Here is an 18554-nt window from a genome sequence, read left to right as displayed (position 1 = left end):
GAACAAAGAACTATAGTATGATAATATATAGTATTGAAGATTATAGCAATGTTTTATATCTATAAGGAAATTATTAGAACGAACTTTCGTAAATAACATAAAAATAAATTGTGACACATTAAAAACTGTACGTTTGAAAAATATAGAAGTTTATTATGGAAAATATAGAAAATATATTTTACAATAATGTATATTTCTAAAGATGAATCATAATCAAAATGAATTAGGATTATATCACCCGTTGAAGCATAAAAGTGAAATAAGTTTTTGACGTTTGAAAGATTAAAATGGGAAAATTAAAAATATTTTTACATAGAAAAAGATAATTTTTTTGTGTTGTATTATTTAATATTATTTCATTCTAATTAGCAATAACATATATATTTGAGTTTTCTGCATTTTTTGGAACGATACAATATATAATGGGTTTATGTATTGTGTTCACATTTATAAAAATCTATAATTATCTTCTAACCTAAGTAATATTTAAGAAATCCTAAAAATGGGCGAGATTAATAATATGCTAAATCATAGTGCGCTTTAGAAAATTATTTCTACAAATAGTTTAGTTTAATTAGAGGAGCTCTTAGAATAATTAATTATTATATATATTTAATAGAAAAAAAGCGTGTATGTTCCTATTATGTACATAAATTATTCATATCATATATATGGTATTTAATATAACAATATATGCTTAATAATTAATTTATTACAATTTTTTTGGAATATCATATGTGAATATAGTTTTTAGAATTTTTCAACTTAAAGCTGTATAACTTTAATTAGAAATGTAAATATATATATAGTTCTTTTTAGGGTTCATTTTATTGTTTATTTTTTTGTTGCGAGATATTGTGAGTGATGAATTATGTGCATGATAACAGGTTAATACTTATTATGTTATTGTATTTCTTTTACATTTAATTATAAAACAATATATTGAATAGGTATTTATTACTACTCAAAATAATAATTTTATAATATACGAAAGTTAAAAAAAGACCATAAATCCTTTTTTATTTTTTATATAATCAATAGTTTAAAGTTATATATATGTCACACATTAAGAGCATGTGAACAAACGAATATTATGTCTTTATAACTCGATTTGCATCTATTTGAGTATTATATAATGTTTTGTTGAAATTGTATTACATGTGTTGAATTTTTAGAAATAAATGCATATTAAATACATTATTAATACAATTAAAATATGGTATAATAAACATACATATAAAAATATTGCTCTAGTTCGTACGGAGATGAAACTATATAAAAATATATGAATAAAAAATGGATCATTTGTGTAAAATGTAATTTTATATTAGGCTTTAATAAATATATGATAATGAAGAATTACATTAATCGTTAGTGCACATTATGATATATGTGTTTGCTTCAATATAAAATGTATTCAATACATTTGAATAGTTCATTAAATAATAAATAAATTTCATTTAATTTTTGGAAATTTTTAATAAAATTTGTATGTTAAATACTTAATATAGTACAATTAGAGAAATCATAATAATGTGACAAATATTATATTTATAAATAAGAAATGTATTATATACATACATTAATTTCCTGATATTTTAACTTTTAATATTTCATTGACATAACACATTTTATTTTTGTAATGTAGTACAACAATTAACAAGTTGCTAACAAGTAAATGTATAATTTTTAGTATAAGTTCATTTTTATTGTATTTATTAAAAGAAGAGAAATATATTATTTTTATAATTTCAATTTGTGTTTGATACAGTAAGACGAAGATTTAGAAAAAATATAAACAAGATATTAAAAAATTTTCATATATAATACATAATTGTAGTTTTAGGTTTTTAAAAGATATAGTAAATAATATAAACAGTTAATAAATATGTTTGCTAATTTAAAAAATAATAAAATTGATAATAATGGATAAAGTATTAGTATCGGTTCACATAAATAATTAAATTAATAATTTAATGGGGGGATAATTCTATTTGTATCATTGGAAAATTTTATAAATTAAAAGAACATAATATAATGATTAGACAGAATTTTTAATAAAACAAAATTTCAGTAAATTCCTAAATACATTTTTTTTTTCCCTTAGTATTTAATGTTATAATACTGTACATAATTATATTCTTTACTGTAAAAAGTGCACACGTGTCTATAAATTAATTTTAGTTTGTATTTCCGAATATTTGTAAGATATATCATATATATTAGAATTATTTTAATTTTTAGTAATAATGTATGTGAGAGATCGTTAATTGTGATTAATAAGTATACCAAAATTAAATTAAATGATACCTGTATTAGTGATAGTATTTGAGAAGATATGTAATTGTTGGTTTAAATTTTCTTTATAAATATTATTCAAATATATATCATATTATAAGTTTATAACAAAAAATATGAGTTCTTTTTCATGATGGAGTTAAATAAATACAATACTCAATCAAGATTATTATGGAAATAGCACATTATATTCATTTATTACACTTGCTTATATTCCCATTTTTTCTAAATATATAGGTTTAATAAAAAAAAGGAAAAAGTAATGAATTTAAAAATATGTCATTTACAAATAATAATATAAATTAAAATTAAATAAATATAATAATTTTCAAAAATTAATGCACAAAGATAAAAAATAATTTATTATATTACATTAAAATATATATATATATTCATAAATTAGGTAGTATATAATAAATTTAATTTTTTAATTATATTATATGTTATAAAATAATGCATGTGTTATAATTACTAAAACACGGAATTTTACATAAAACATATATTTTCTGAATTTATTAATATTTTGTTTGTTTCAATGTTGTAAATATTAATATTTTTTTTAAGAATAATATTTATATTTCCCTAAATATAATATATTTAAGATTAGAATAATTAGTAACAAAAATTAAAAATAGTAATTATTCTAGAAATATCTATAATGATGACATATACCTATATTTTATACATTGTATGTTGTAAATAAATTAAATATTTCCTATTAATTAAAAATAATAAAAAAAATTTATTTAATCACTCTATTATATAATTAAATTATACGTTGTGTACATATATAAATGAATTGAAATTGTGTTATATTACTTAAAGTTAATTTATTATATATAATATTAATTATGAAATTTTAAAGAATCCTTTTTTAGGTATTTTTTTTTTTTTTTTACTATGTATTAAATTATTCTATATATGTTAATTTTTTGAGAAGTATTAAAAAAAATAAAAGAGGCATTTTGTTATTGTAGGAAGTATAGAATGTGACGTTATTTTTTATTTTATTTTATATATTACAATATTAGTGGCTATAAGATGGAACAAAAAATTAGGTTTATCTTTTTTATCAAAACTTTTAAGTATGTCCTTTTATTTTGGATGTGTCATTTTTACAGTGCCATGGTATGATAAAACTTCTTGAGAGCATTCATATTAATCACATTTTTATCATTTATTTTTATTACTTATTTTTTTTAGAATGGGAATAATTATCTATTCATATATGAAATATTTACTTTTTTTTTTTTTTTTTTTAGAGCAGATTTGACAAATTTTTGAATAATAAATATGGTTTTTGCAGAAAATTAGATACACGAAGTTATAGATTACTAGGAATTTATGTAAAGGATATTTATCCGTATGTTGGATATTTAGAATTAAAGATGCCATATAGCAAAAAAAGAAAGAGCGAAAAATCGCTTATAATTGATAATGAAAAATGGATCGAAGAAAAAAAAGAAAAATTATATAGAAGTTTATTATATAAGGAAAAATTGATTAAGCAACTTATGAAAAATAAAAACACCATGTTTCATAAGTCATATAATCATTATGAAAAAAAAATAATGAATGGACTCGGTGATAAAGATTTTTTTAAAAAAATGTTGTTGATTAATGATAAGGATTACAAAAAATTAAAACGTAAAAAATACGGTTTGCGACTTTGCTTACTTTTATTATTGTTTATATTGGTATTAGTTTTACCTATAGTAGATTTATCATTTGGGAAATTTCAAAATGCTGGCACTTTATTAGGTATATTATGTGGTTTATTAGGATCTAATACCCCAAAACCCCAAGGGGGTGGTGAATCTAGGGGATTTTTTACCAATTTAATGTCCTCTGCATGTAATGAACATAAATTTATAGGATATAAAATATTTGGTGTTCTCATATATTGTTTACCTATCATAATATTAGGTATTATAATTATACAAGGAATTTTTTATTATTATAAAAATGTTATAAAACAAAAAAAAATTAAATTCTTAGAAGAGTTCAATGAATGGTAAGGAATATGTTTATTTGTGTAAAGAAGCATTTAATGTTATGTACTACCTGTAATATCTTTAATGAAACATTAAATATATGAATAATTGCATATATTTTAAATATAAACATGCATATATGTAGTCATATATATACATAAATGCAAAAAAAAAGGATTCTTTTTTTTTTGTAAATTTGTATGTTTGGAAGTTTTTTCATTTGTAATTTAATGTATTTCTTGAATTGTATTATATATTATGGTTTAATATATGTATTTCTATATTTATGTAAATTTCAACGAAAAATATATATTTGTACGTTAAGATTAATATATAATGGAATAGTTAATGTTATTTTATTGAATTCATTTACTAATTTAAATGTTAAGTATAAATATTGCTGAATTACTTTTTTTATTATTTTCTAGTATAAAATTATTATTTTTTATGGTTATAAATAAAATGAATTATTATTCTTAAATTAACAATTAATGTGATTTATTTTTTGTATAATGAAAGGAAACTACTATATGCATTGTACATATATATATATATATTTTTTTTTTTTTTGAATTATATAATAGTATTCGAAATATCATTTTTTTTTCTCCTATGTTAATTTCTTAATTTATTCGCAGAAAAAATAATATTTTTTTAGAAGAAAAATAAAATAATATTTTATTTAGTATTTTTACAGTAATTTTTTGGGCATATAATGATTTTATAATTGTCATTATGTGGTTTACACCACAAATAGAGCAGAAATATTCGAAGAGATCATTTTTTTTGCTATATATGTTATTAAAAAAAATAATTTTTATTTATTTGTATTTTTTTTTTAATACGTATATGTAAATTATCTTTTTAACAAAATAAGTTTGTAAGAGTCTAAACAAAAACTAATATATTTTCTCTAAAATGGATAATACAAAAATTACTGAATATTATATTTTTGTAAATCATATTGTTATACTTTCTTATTTCTAATTTAGATTAAATAACCTTTATATTAATTTTGTAAGTAAATTTATATTATTTTGAATTTTTAAAATTATGGTAATTATATGAAATATTCAAATACTTATTTCACTGTGTCCTTTTGTTTTATTTTTCTAATATATTAATATTTCTTCAAATATACATATGTGGATAAGGAATAAAAATATTAGGTGGATTAATTCAAAAGATATCCATTTAGAAATAATGGTGCAATTTAAATTTTATTAGGGATTAAATTTTTTAAAAATATTACTAAAATATAAAAAATAAATCGTTATTTACATTTAATGTATATATAATTTTTCGTAAAATGAGTAGTACCTTATAAATTGAACTTTCTAAATATATTGTAAAAATTAACCTCAAGTACCTTTTTATGTGGCAAATAATAAATGTGTTATATTACACAAAACCAAAAAAGTTTTACAATCTATTAGCTACTTCATTAATTATTACAATTATTGTATTTTTTATATTAGCTAATATTTTATAAATTAAATATATGATTTTTTCGAAGTGTAATATCATAGATATTAGATTTAATAATAGGAAAACATCTTTAAAATTAGGAATTCCTATCCAAATATATAACATATGGCAATAGATCTATGTTATATACGCCTTATACTGTAAATTAAGTGAGTATTTAAAAATATTAATATATCATAAATTTTTTTTTTACAATGAAAATTTTCTACAAATAAAAGTAGTAATTACTATACTATATTGAATAATTAACTTATACCTTTTGAATATTTATGAATAAATTAAAATTATAGAATTTTATTAAAAGCTATTTCTCTGTTCATAACGTAAATATTAAAAATTTATTATATATTTATAAAGGAAATTAATTTTTGCACTTACTGTGAAATGCATTTTACATATATAAATATTACTATCTTTCTATGATGAAATAATAAACAACTGAAAAAAAATTTATAGTACTATATTAGGTTGAATATATAATACTTATTATAAATATAATTTTTCTGAATATATAATAAACATTGGAAAAATTTATGATGGAACAAAAAATTGTGTTCTTATTTATTAAAATTTCAACGTTTATACTTTTACCTTGGATATATCACTTTTACAATGACTTGGTATTATGGTGTTATTCAAAGATATTTGTGTTGTTTATATTATAATTATTTATTTATATTAAAGCCTTTTTTTTAAATGAGAATATTTTTTCATTTAAATATAAAATATTTACTTTTTTCTTTTTTTTTTAGAGCACTTTAAATGATAATTTGGAAGAAAAATGCAATATTTGTAGAAAATTATACAATAGAAATGATCGATTATTAGCAAAATGTAAACAGGGTAAGGATTCAAGTAATGCAAATTTTAAAGAAGAAATGCCAAATAATGAAGTGAAAGAAAAAATATATATATCTAATAATAAAAAAGGAACAGAAGGAAAACACAAACAATCTTGTAGAAGTTCATTGTATATTGAGGAATATGGAAAAAATATTGAAAAAAATAAATGTGGTTTAACTAAAACAAAAAAGTATTTCGATTTTGAGAAAAAAATATTTAAAGAACTTGATAATGAAGATTATGTTAAAAATATCAAGAATATTGACTATAAGGTATATAAAAAGTTAGCACGTAAAAAACGAAGAATACGAATTGCTTTACTTTTGTTATTTATCTTGATATTGATACTACCCATATTAGATCTTTCATTAGAGAAATTTAAAGCTGGTGGATTGCTAGGTTTATTAAGATTGTTATACCCAACGGGAAATGGAGGCGATGATGTGTTGGGAGTAGGAGGACATTTGACTTCATTGTTAGGCGAAGTTTCATCGGGCAATATTAATAAAGTATGTGTATTATCTATTTTCTTTTATGGAGTACTTCTTCTTATATTTGTTTTAACATTTATATTAGGAATGATTTACTACTATAAAAAAGTTATAAAATATGAAAATGTAAAGTTTAGAAAAAGATTAAATAAGAAGTAATATGTGTTCTCCTGTAAAGATGAATTTAACATATATAAACATATCATTAATGATACACTACGTAACTATAACAATAATTATTTATATTTTATAAATACATCTAAGCATACTGGCTTTTTTATAGAAAACAGTAAAAATATATGTTTTCTATTTTTTTGATAATTTGAGTTCTTGTCTGTTTGTATATTTTTCAATTTGTATTTAAGAAATGACTTTAATTTAAGTAAATATTTTTTCTTCATATATGCATCTGCATCTAAAAGTTGATTTTATGCATAATGTATATATATATATAGATAGATACATACATACATGAGTTAAAATTAATATATAATGGAATAATTCATATAATTGCATTGGATGCTGTTAATTTCTACTTTACTAAAGTTTTTTGTTTTACAATTTTTATATGGATCTACTCTTAAATGATTATTTACTCATGTAACTAAGAAAATGCGTTGTTATTGTTTAACTAACGATAAATAAGTCGTTATTAATTTCAGAGACTGTATATTAATAAACTAGGTGACAATGGTACCTATAAAAATTTTGTTTTAACCAAAAAATATTGTTAATATTTATTTTATAAAATATGTTTTATGAGAAATATTTTATAAAAGGTACTGGTTGTAAAAAGCTTTTTAACAGATTTAGTTTTTTACATATTCAAAGTGTGAAATTATAAATATATAATAAAATAATGTACTTTTATTTATGGATTGTAAACAACTACTTACAAACTTGGGTTTTCTAAATAATTTCAATTAAATGATACTTTTAAGCCAACTGTTATATTATTTTTGTATTTATGGTAGTGCTTAATCTTTCACTAATTACTTGAATATATATTATACTGAAAATTTATATTTTAGCAATCTATATATTTTATTTAATATATCATTAAAAGATTAAATTATTGGACAAAAATTAAGAAAAACTGAAAGATAATTTGTTGGACTCCTTTCTAAATATCATTTATTTTGGATTAAGTAATAGAACATTTATAAATAATATCTTAATGATATATGTACTTTTATTTTTGTATATCACTAAAATTTACATTAGATAGAATGAATAATTTAATTCATGAGTAATAGATCAATTATCGAATTTACAGTAATAAAAGAATTATATTATTAATAATATATATTACTAATTTTTTTTTTTTTTTTAAATAGTATTACTTAGAACGTACAAAAATAATATGCATCATACGAAGAAAATTAAATGTTTGATGATTACCAATAATTTGGGGTTCTAAAATATAATGAGAATTAAAACTATAGTGGACAATCCATTTTATTTATTATCGTTATACTCACAACATTGTATAATTACTACATTTTATGCTTTTTTAAAACCTTGAATATAAGATATATATTATATTTCTATTTAACATAAAAATATGTCTGAATTTTTGAATCCATTAAATCTATCTATAACGAGAAAAATAGCGCGTAAATTAATAGCCTTATAAATTCCTCAATAGATAATCATTATCTGAATCATAAATTATAATTCAGAATAATTATTTTTATAATAAATTATATATGTTAATTATTGATTAAAGAATATATTATCATCTATAAAAAAGTTTTTTTATTTACAAAGAAAAAGACATGTATATTCTTTTTTTATATTATATCTTGAATAAAACAGAATTTCGTAACTCTAGCGCTGCTTATGAGTATAACAAAAAATTCATGGATATTGCAATCATTGTATCAAATAATACATTTATTAAATACACAAATAACGCAACATTCATATTAAATATGTTATTGAAAATTTTATTATTATAATATGTTATAACTGTAAGGAATACAATGAATTAAAAAGAGTTCTTAATTAAAAAATTTAATATAATTATTTGTATGAAAAAAAAAAATTCAACAGGAAAAAGTATATATGATATATGAAAATAAAATTCAGCGTCCTTAAATTATAAAATTTTGTTTTTTTACAAAAATATAAATATAGCTTTAACTGAAGCCCAAATATAAATTATTTTATATATACTTATTTGTTATTGAATCTTTAAATATACAAAAAAAAAAGAAAAATTTTGAGAAATATAAATATTCACTAAAATGTTTGAGTATATGATCAAATTAACATATTGACTTTATTATATAATATAAAACTTAATGATTTTTTTTATTTATTTCGTAATAAATATTGCTTTTTGGAATTTTTACGAAATATTAAGTATAATCCTTTTTCTAGGTAAAAAATTCTGTTTAATCTTTAAAAAGTGTATGGATGTAAGGATGAAAGTGTTTAAAGTATACTAAAGAAGGGTCATGTATAGTGCTATAATATGTACCTAAAATGTAATGAAGTGACAATATAATATATCAATTTTTACATTGTCATACAGTAATTCAAAAATAATTATTTTAATTTTAATAATAATATATTTTTTTTTTTTTATTATAAATTTATTAATTTTTTTCATTTATTTATTAACGTACTGGAATAAATTTGGTATAATTTTTTTTTTTTTAATTAGTTATAATATATTTTGGAATACTATAATTTTACAATAATAGTCCCCTATATAAAATATTCATAAAGAGTAAAAACGATAGGACGTAATATACATTCCTTGTTATAAGAATTTTTTATATTATTTGAAAATAATAACTATTTATATATCATCTTAATTGTACGTTTTTAACAGTTTATATTTTTATAAAATAGTGTATTATGAATATTTTGTAAAGTTTTTAATAAGAAAAATTAGTAAATCTTACATATTTTAAAATTTTTTTTTATCATCCTTGTATATTTTTTATATATATATTCCGTTCTATCTTTCATTTGTAATATTATATGGCTATAAATACTTCTAATATTGTTGGATTAAATACAACGGTTTTGTACTTAATTTATTTTTGTTTTTCAATTTTTAGTTATATTAATGTTTTTTCCCAAAATATGCATTTTTGGAGCTAATTAGAAGCATGTAATTTATGGATTACTAAAATTTTTTATTAAATTACTATAAATTTTATTCTGTATTAGATATAAATAATAATGTTTTAAAAATATTATAAAGTAATATAATACTTAATATTTTACTGCTTTATAATATATGCCTATAATTCATAGATATTTTAGTTATATATATTTTATTTTATTAATGTATAATAGTTTACAAAAGAACATGTATATTTTGTTAGATCAATACTGTGGTATATTTTTTTATAATATAAAATATTTTTCTTGACTTTATGTTTTTTTATTTTATTTGTGTTGTTATTATAAGTAATATTATCAGGTTATGCCTTATAATTTTTTAAAAAAATGTGCATAAAATTAGAATTATTACTTGAGTATAGTAATAAAGTTCATAATTTGCTCTTGTATATGTGTTTGTACACATTTTTTATATATTATACTGTCTTTTAAATGAATGAATAATTTTTATGGACTATTTATTAATATTTAATTTTATTTTATCTTATCTATAATTTTTTATTATTTCTTTATGTCATTTTTATATTTTGAAAACGATTGACAAAAACAAATTTTACGTTCCTTTACTATTAAATAATTAAATTAAATAGTTTAAAGTTTTATCATTTGGTTTCATTTTTATTTTTCATTTAATTTTATGGTTTTTGTTATATGTCTATATAGGATTTCTTCTAAATCTATTTTTAAGTCTCTCCGTATTTGTTATATTTTATATGATATATTTCAACATATATTAAATTTATTGCATTTAATATAAAATCATTAAATCTATAATAATAATATAAATAGTTTTGTATATCATTTTTAGTACTTAGAATATATTTAATATTTCTATTAGTCAATATATAATAGAATTAAAGATATTTAAAATGATGTAACATTTTAAGTTCCTCATTTTTATTAAGACCCTTATATTTACGGCTTTTTTTTGGATATGTCATTATAAGAACAATTTGATATTCTTATATTTTTTAAATTATTATTTTTTTTTTAAATATTTTATTAGTGAGGAAATGAATATCTTTATATGTAATAAATTTTACGTTTTTACTTGTTAGAGTAACTATGGTAAATCACACAATAACAATTACAATATGGATCGTCATTTATCTCTAAGTTATAATCGACAATTGGGAGAGTACACAATGGCTGCAAAATTAACTAAAGATGAGTCAGATAATGGTATAGGTAATAATTCATTATATGAGAGCAGATATATATCTAAATGTAAAAAGGACAGTTCATCAGAAGGACATATATTAAAATAAAAATCATTTAATAATAAGAAGTGGAATAAAGTAGCTAAGAAAGAGGGGTTTTCTCTGCTTGATATTGTGGATTTATTTTTTGAAAAAAAAATATTTAATTTATTAGATTCCTTTGGTAAAAATAGAAATAACATGGTAATTAATAAAAGAAATACAAACATAATGATGTATACAAAAATAGGTTTAGCAGTTGCTCTTCCGTTTTTAGTTTTATTGATAGGATTAGTGTGTTCAATATTTTTTGCTGTAATAGGAAAAATTGCATCATGGGAATCCTATAAAGAGATATTAATACGGCTTGCTAAAGTAAATTCTGTATTTTTACTACTTTCAGCCGTCTTAATTATATCGGATGTTTTATATACTTTTATAAAAATATTTAAATATATAATAGATACAGAAAATAGCCGTAAAATTCGTTATAATGAGTTAATTTCCTATGAAATAAGAATTTTTAATTTGGAAAAAAAATATAAGTCGTATCCTTAAAAATATTGAATAATAATAAAAGTATATGGAATTACTTATCTTTCATAATACCACTTACATACATTTAACTAATTTTGTACAAAACATAAAAGTATGAATTATTATTCTTTAATAAATATGACTGTTTTAATTTATAAATTTTATTTAAAAGAAATGATTGTATGTAATTTAATAGTTTATCATAATATACACATGTATACTTAAGAATATTTGTAAAATATATGGACATTTCATAGAGGTAATATAAAAAAGTGTAGTATATATTATTTTGTTATATGCGTAGGTATATTCTAGTTTCCTAAATGTAAGAACATATTTTGTTATCATATTTTTTAATTTTTGTGTGTTCAAAATTATTATTGCGTGATGTTATTAGATAAAATACACAATTTGTTTTATAATAATTTCAAATGTCTTCTTTTTTATACATAATATAAAAATAAGTGCGTATTTTTTTGTTGGTTTTTGTAAAATAGAAATTAACTAACATTTATATTAAATGATATTATGATAAATGCATTATAATACGTATCTGATACAAAAACGTTTGTAATATTTGTTCAAGTTTTCTAACGATTTATAAATGAATTTATAAGTGTGTCATAAAATTATATACTTTTTACAAATGAAACATATATTATTATTAATTTGAGGTTTATAAATATTAGAGATTAATTTATGGATGAATATATTTAATATTTTAGTTACTTAAAATGTGGTTTTAATTCGTTTTTATAGGAATTACTTAAGAGTACATTATAATGAGATGTAATAAATATTTATTATACTTTTATATTTATTTTTTTTTATTTGAAAAAGAGACTGTACAAATAAAAAAACATTCCTAGTTTATAGTTGTTCTTTACATAAATATCCTTCTTTTTATTTTATAATAACAATAATTATCTGAAAATAAATTATACATAATTAAATGTTAATTTATATATAAGAGGAACAAAGGTATATATATATATATTTTGTATAATAAAATAAATATTTATTTTTATGATTGCGTTATTAAGAGTATTTTTCTATATTTGTGCTAAAAATAGAAATTATAGTGTATTAGAGATATTTTAAAACATGCAAAATATAAGTTACTAACTACCAATATTGTGGTACTAATAATGCTAATTTTTTTAATAAAATAAAAATTAATAAATGTAAATTGATATAAAGTACGCTTTATTTAATATAATCTCATTTAGCTATTGTTAATTTGATATCTTATAATAGAAATGTATAAGCATATAGTTTATACCCATAAATTGTTCAGTTATAAAAGATATAAATATAATATTTTGTATAAAGTGTATATATATATATAAGTTCATTAAGTGATTGAATGTAATATAACTATATATTTTTGCTCTGTAAATTCAAATAGAATTAAACGTTACATATAGAATTTGTTGGAGATATGGGAATTATGAATATTTATAGTCTAATTTCTTGGGTATTATAATTTATATATTTTTTAATCATTAATGAACGGGTATATGTGCTATAAAAGGTGAAACAAAAAAATGTGTGTAAGTACTAATTGGAAAATTTATGTTCATAATAATAAAGTTTTAAATAAAATAAAATTAATATTATTTCTCCTTTTAGTTAATATTATATGTCACAGTATGCTATTAGGATTTTTAATATTATATATATAATATATGTATTTTATATGGAGATATATTATAAATAAAAATTGTTGTTTGCAACAGAACTAATTTACTTATCACATTTTTAACAAAAAATAGGATAAACGTTTAAAGTTCCTATGTATATCATTTTTAATAGGACATTATATGATAGTAGATAAATGTACATATGTAAAAATATATATGATTTTAATGTCATTTATATGTTTATTTTTATAAAAGATATTTAAATACATTTATAAAAATTTAAGAAATTTAAACGTATAATATATTTATACATGGCAACATGGTAGTTACTTATATTAAATTGTATAATATATATTTTAGTACCATATATATGTATAAATGAACGTAAATTATTAGAGAAATTAAATAACTATTTAAATTCTATTTAGGATTTAGGAATATTATTCATAAAACCTCGGAAGAAAATGGTCTAACTGAATATTCTTATATAAAGAAATTTTCTTCCTTATACATTTTATGAATTCGAGGCAAAATTACGAAACCTATAACATGTACATTGCACTAATATATTTTTTTACATCCTAATAATAATTATGTAATGTAATACTATTTATAATTATACTGATTATGCAATTATTATAATATATTAATATGAGATGTAAAATGCTTTTTTTAATTATTTTATTAAGAATACAGTAAAAATAATTTACACATTATACTCATTTGTTAATAACTTAGATCTATGGAAATGATCTGTGAAAATCATATACTAATTTAAAGCGTTTTAAATTTAGGATAATATTATATTTTATATTTTCAAAAAAACATATTACATGAAAAATAAAAAAAAAATGTTTACTTTATATAGTACATCAAAATTATAGTAAATAAATAACATAAAAACAAATAAATAAATAGCTATGTTTCCTAACATAGAAAATTATATATTTTATAAAAAAAAAAAATTCATAATAATAAAACAAATATATAATGTTAATATTATTAACAAATTATTACATATATAATTTGCATGTATTAAATTTTATAAGATAAAGGTAACATCCTATATTACTTTATATTTAATTAAATATTTATACAAAGGATACTAATGACTTCTTTAATGTAATGTATTTTAAATTAAGAATGTGTAATTTTCATATTTTACAAAAAAATTCACTATTATGCATTATAATAAAATAATTATTTCATTTATAGTAACCTTTTAACGTTAAAATTATTATTTAATTTAATTGTATTATATAAATTATATTTTTAGAATTGTCTTTCGCAAATTAAGGATTTTCTATAGTAAAACTGTTCTTTTAAATTGCAAACTTTGTTATAATATATGTTACGCACATATTTTAAGGAATTATAGTTAATTATTATAATATTTTAAATTCATAGTTACTTATACGTTATTATTATACCTGGTTATAATGTATATTTTTTTTTTTTTTTTTCTTTTACTATTAGAAAGAACTTTAGGAAAATTTATGTTTGCATTTTTTATATATAAAATTTGAAGATGGTATTCATATAGATGATAAATTATGTTTTTGCTGTGAAAATTTTTTTTTTTTGCAGACTGTTGTTGTGCTAATATATGCACCATATGTGAAAATAGTGAAAGTTATTTTTTATGTATTATTTAAACTTGAACATAATTATTTAAGTAATGTAGTATGCTATAGATTTTTCATATGTTGTTTGACGGAAAAAAATAACAAATATCAATATAATTAGAATGACATATTCAAGAAAAGAAAGTTATTATTATTATAAATAAAATGTAATGTATGAAACTCAAAAAAAATATGCATGTCATGCTATTAATTTTATTATATATTAATATTATATATTTAAGGTAACACACGAAAATGTAAGAAAATAGATTTTAAGATTTAACAAAATAACCAAAATAAAAAATTACTATTTTAATATAATAATAAACTACGTAAAAAAGGAAAAGAAAAAAAAAATTAGGTCAACTAACAATGGTTAATATATAAAAGTGAAATAATATTCTAGTTTACAATAAAATGGATATAATTCCCTCTTATATTATTTGTTCTTTTTTCCTTATAAAACATCAGAAAACATTAAAATTTTCACATAGCTAATGTTTCTCTTGAGTAATAAGTAATATGAATTTAGTATTCATATTTAATTAAAACGTTTTATTGTCTGGTATACTACGTTTATCAATAAAATTATTCTAGTTCATATTTAGCATGAAATTATACATGTTCACAAAATATAATCATTTAAAGAGTACCATTATAAGAATTAATGCCTTTATATATTTAAAAATTTACATAATGCACTTAAATAGATATGAAATTTTGAGAGTCAATAAAATAAATTACAAAATGAATAAAATATATAATGAAATCTTAACTTTCGAGAAATAAAGAATACACAGATTATTAGCTATTTTTCTAAATATACATATACAGATATATATTAAAATAATTAATCATTTTAAAATTTACATTTTATTACATCAGATATACTAAATTAATTATAAAAATATAAAATAAAAACATAAATGTCCTCCTTATATTAGGGGGACTATGAGAAATAATATAGAAACATTTTATAAAAAAGTTTAAATATAATTTATATATAACACACATAATAGAGGATACTATATATATTCTTAAATACATAATATTTGATGTATACATAATAAAATAATTCTTTTTTAAGTATTATAAGGATCATTCTTTAATATTATCAAATCGTTGTTCAGAAAATATTTTATAATTATTTTATTTGTTAATATGAAATATCTTCACATTTTTTATTACTTTATAGCTAACATAAAATATTGTTAAAACAAATATAAAATAAAATGGTGGATTAGTATATGAATAATTAAAGAATGTAAAAATTAGAGTAAGTAAAACGCTGGATATTATAAGCGGACTAAGGACATTAATGACATTTTTATAACTTATCTTTTTTCTATAACCATATTTGTTTGGTCTTTTAAATAAAGCATCCGATAATTTTACTATTTCCCTTTCATATTTTTTATCTAATTTCTTCAAAAAATTATATATTTTTGGTAATATATATGTATTTTCTGAGTTATATTTTTTCATTCGAAGAGATTCTTTTAATCCCTTATGAACCGTTTCATGATAGTCATCATATATTAATGAATCAAGAGTATATTCAGAATTATCCTTAAATTTTATTGAATTAGATGGCTTTTTAACTTTTTTATTATACGCGTTATATTTAAAATGTTCTTTTAATTCATCTTTTTGTGATAATGTATTTAATCTATTTTCAAAGTCATAATCATTTTCATCTACAATTTTAATTGCTTTTTCTTTCAAGGCATCGTATCTTTTTTGAGAGAACACATCTGTATCTCCGTGTAACAATCTACCTACCTTTACATTTGATGTATTATTTAAGATGATTTTCACACTGCATGATTTTACTGAGGTAGATATCTAAAAATTTGTGTAATAATTTATTATTTAAAAAAGAAATAAGTATTTCAATATAAATAAAACATTATTTTTTAAGTGAAAATGTAAAATTATACATGATGTATAAAAATTATTGAATAAAATAATAATGGTACCTTATAGGATTTCTGGCAAGTCCATATTAAAGCGGTAATTGACAAAATTTTTGTGAATAAAAACAATTTATTTGGTTGAACCATCATGTTGAATATACTTATGGATGCTAAAACCTTTGTTTTAATATAATGTTAGAAATACAGTTTTTTCGATAATATAAAATAGAAACGATATTATAAATTTTCCTTATTAATTTATGTCAGTTAAAAATTTTTAAATTCGTACTCACATATTTTTAATTATAAATATAATATATATTAAAATGTAAAATAGGAAAAAATTGATTAAATAAAAATTTATAATAATTTTTGTATGTTAATTTTATTAATTAAAATAATTATAAAGAATATGTTTCAAGAAAACATTAAAAAATATTTAATTATTGTATAACAATTTTAATAGTTCATTCTGTAAAAAAATTAACGAAATTCACATTTTTTTATGTATATTTTCTACCCATAATAATTAAATAATTTTGTTTTTTTGGATATAAAATAGAATGAAAATCAATAAAAATATACTATACAGAATATATGAAACTTGGATTTTGAAAAAAATAATTCAAATTTTACTGTTACTTTTAAAATAGTTAAAAATTCTTTGAACGTACAAAACTTTTTAAAAGAATTTAAGTAAATATAATAATTTGAAGAACATATTTTTCTATAAAATAATTTAATGATAAAGTAGAATATGATAAAAATATTCAATTAACATATACGATATTAACATAATTATATATTTTATGCCAAAATATTCTTACAAACCTATGATTAATATGATATATTGTATTTTTAATTGAGATACCTATTATTATATTATGATAAAATAAATTGTTACATTTATTTAAGTAAATTTTAAAGAAAATTTACCAATGTAAATGTGCCATTATTTGCGTTCAATATTAAAAAATTTAGTAAATATAATGTATGAAAATTAATGGAATAATTTAAATGATGCACTATTTAAAAATTTATTCAAAATTTTATTTAATAAAATAAATGAAAATTAATTCAAAAATAAAAAATTTAATGAACTATAAAATTTAAAAAAAAAAAAATAATAATAAATTAAAAATTTATATATGTTAAAAATGATATAAATAATTACATATAATCAAATAATTGTAACTTTTACTTTATTTTAACAATATATTTTTATCTATTTACATTTAATTATTAAAAAAATAATTATAACATTATAATAAAGGGGTTTTTTAAAATATATTGGAATAATTCTATAACCACGAAGAATTAAAAATGTGTCGTAGTATTAAATATAAGAAAGAAGATAAATGTTAAAATTATACACATTA

The 18554-nt window shown here is 18.4% G+C and overlaps 3 protein-coding genes and 1 pseudogene across 3 annotated transcripts, besides 1 other annotated feature; 3 read left to right on the top strand and 1 right to left on the bottom strand.

The window, feature by feature from the left end:
- Positions 1-3339: 3339 nt before the first annotated feature.
- Positions 3340-4316, top strand: PmUG01_14013800 (Plasmodium exported protein, unknown function; the record flags this gene model as incomplete). Its single annotated transcript, XM_029007686.1, has 2 exons — positions 3340-3426; positions 3561-4316. The coding sequence occupies 2 exons, from the start codon at positions 3340-3342 to the stop codon at positions 4314-4316; spliced, it is 843 nt and encodes a 280-aa protein (XP_028864051.1).
- Positions 4317-6313: 1997 nt separating this feature from the next.
- On the top strand, positions 6314-7273 carry PmUG01_14013700 (fam-l protein; the record flags this gene model as incomplete). Its single annotated transcript, XM_029007685.1, has 2 exons — positions 6314-6400; positions 6533-7273. 2 exons carry the CDS (start codon positions 6314-6316, stop codon positions 7271-7273), a joined length of 828 nt encoding a protein of 275 aa, XP_028864050.1.
- A 3854-nt stretch (positions 7274-11127) lies between these two features.
- Positions 11128-12012, top strand: PmUG01_14013650 (annotated as a pseudogene).
- Positions 11128-12012: a sequence feature (Plasmodium exported protein, unknown function, pseudogene).
- Positions 12013-16408: 4396 nt separating this feature from the next.
- PmUG01_14013600 (Plasmodium exported protein, unknown function) lies at positions 16409-17325 on the bottom strand (the record flags this gene model as incomplete). Its single annotated transcript, XM_029007684.1, has 2 exons — positions 16409-17104; positions 17239-17325. 2 exons carry the CDS (start codon positions 17323-17325, stop codon positions 16409-16411), a joined length of 783 nt encoding a protein of 260 aa, XP_028864049.1.
- Positions 17326-18554: the final 1229 nt, after the last annotated feature.

The sequence above is a fragment of the Plasmodium malariae genome (genome assembly GCF_900090045.1).
Source record: "Plasmodium malariae genome assembly, chromosome: 14".
In the NCBI taxonomy this organism is placed as follows: domain Eukaryota; phylum Apicomplexa; class Aconoidasida; order Haemosporida; family Plasmodiidae; genus Plasmodium; species Plasmodium malariae.
Note: the sequence above shows the minus strand (reverse complement) of the source record. Positions and strands in the feature narration are given on the sequence as shown.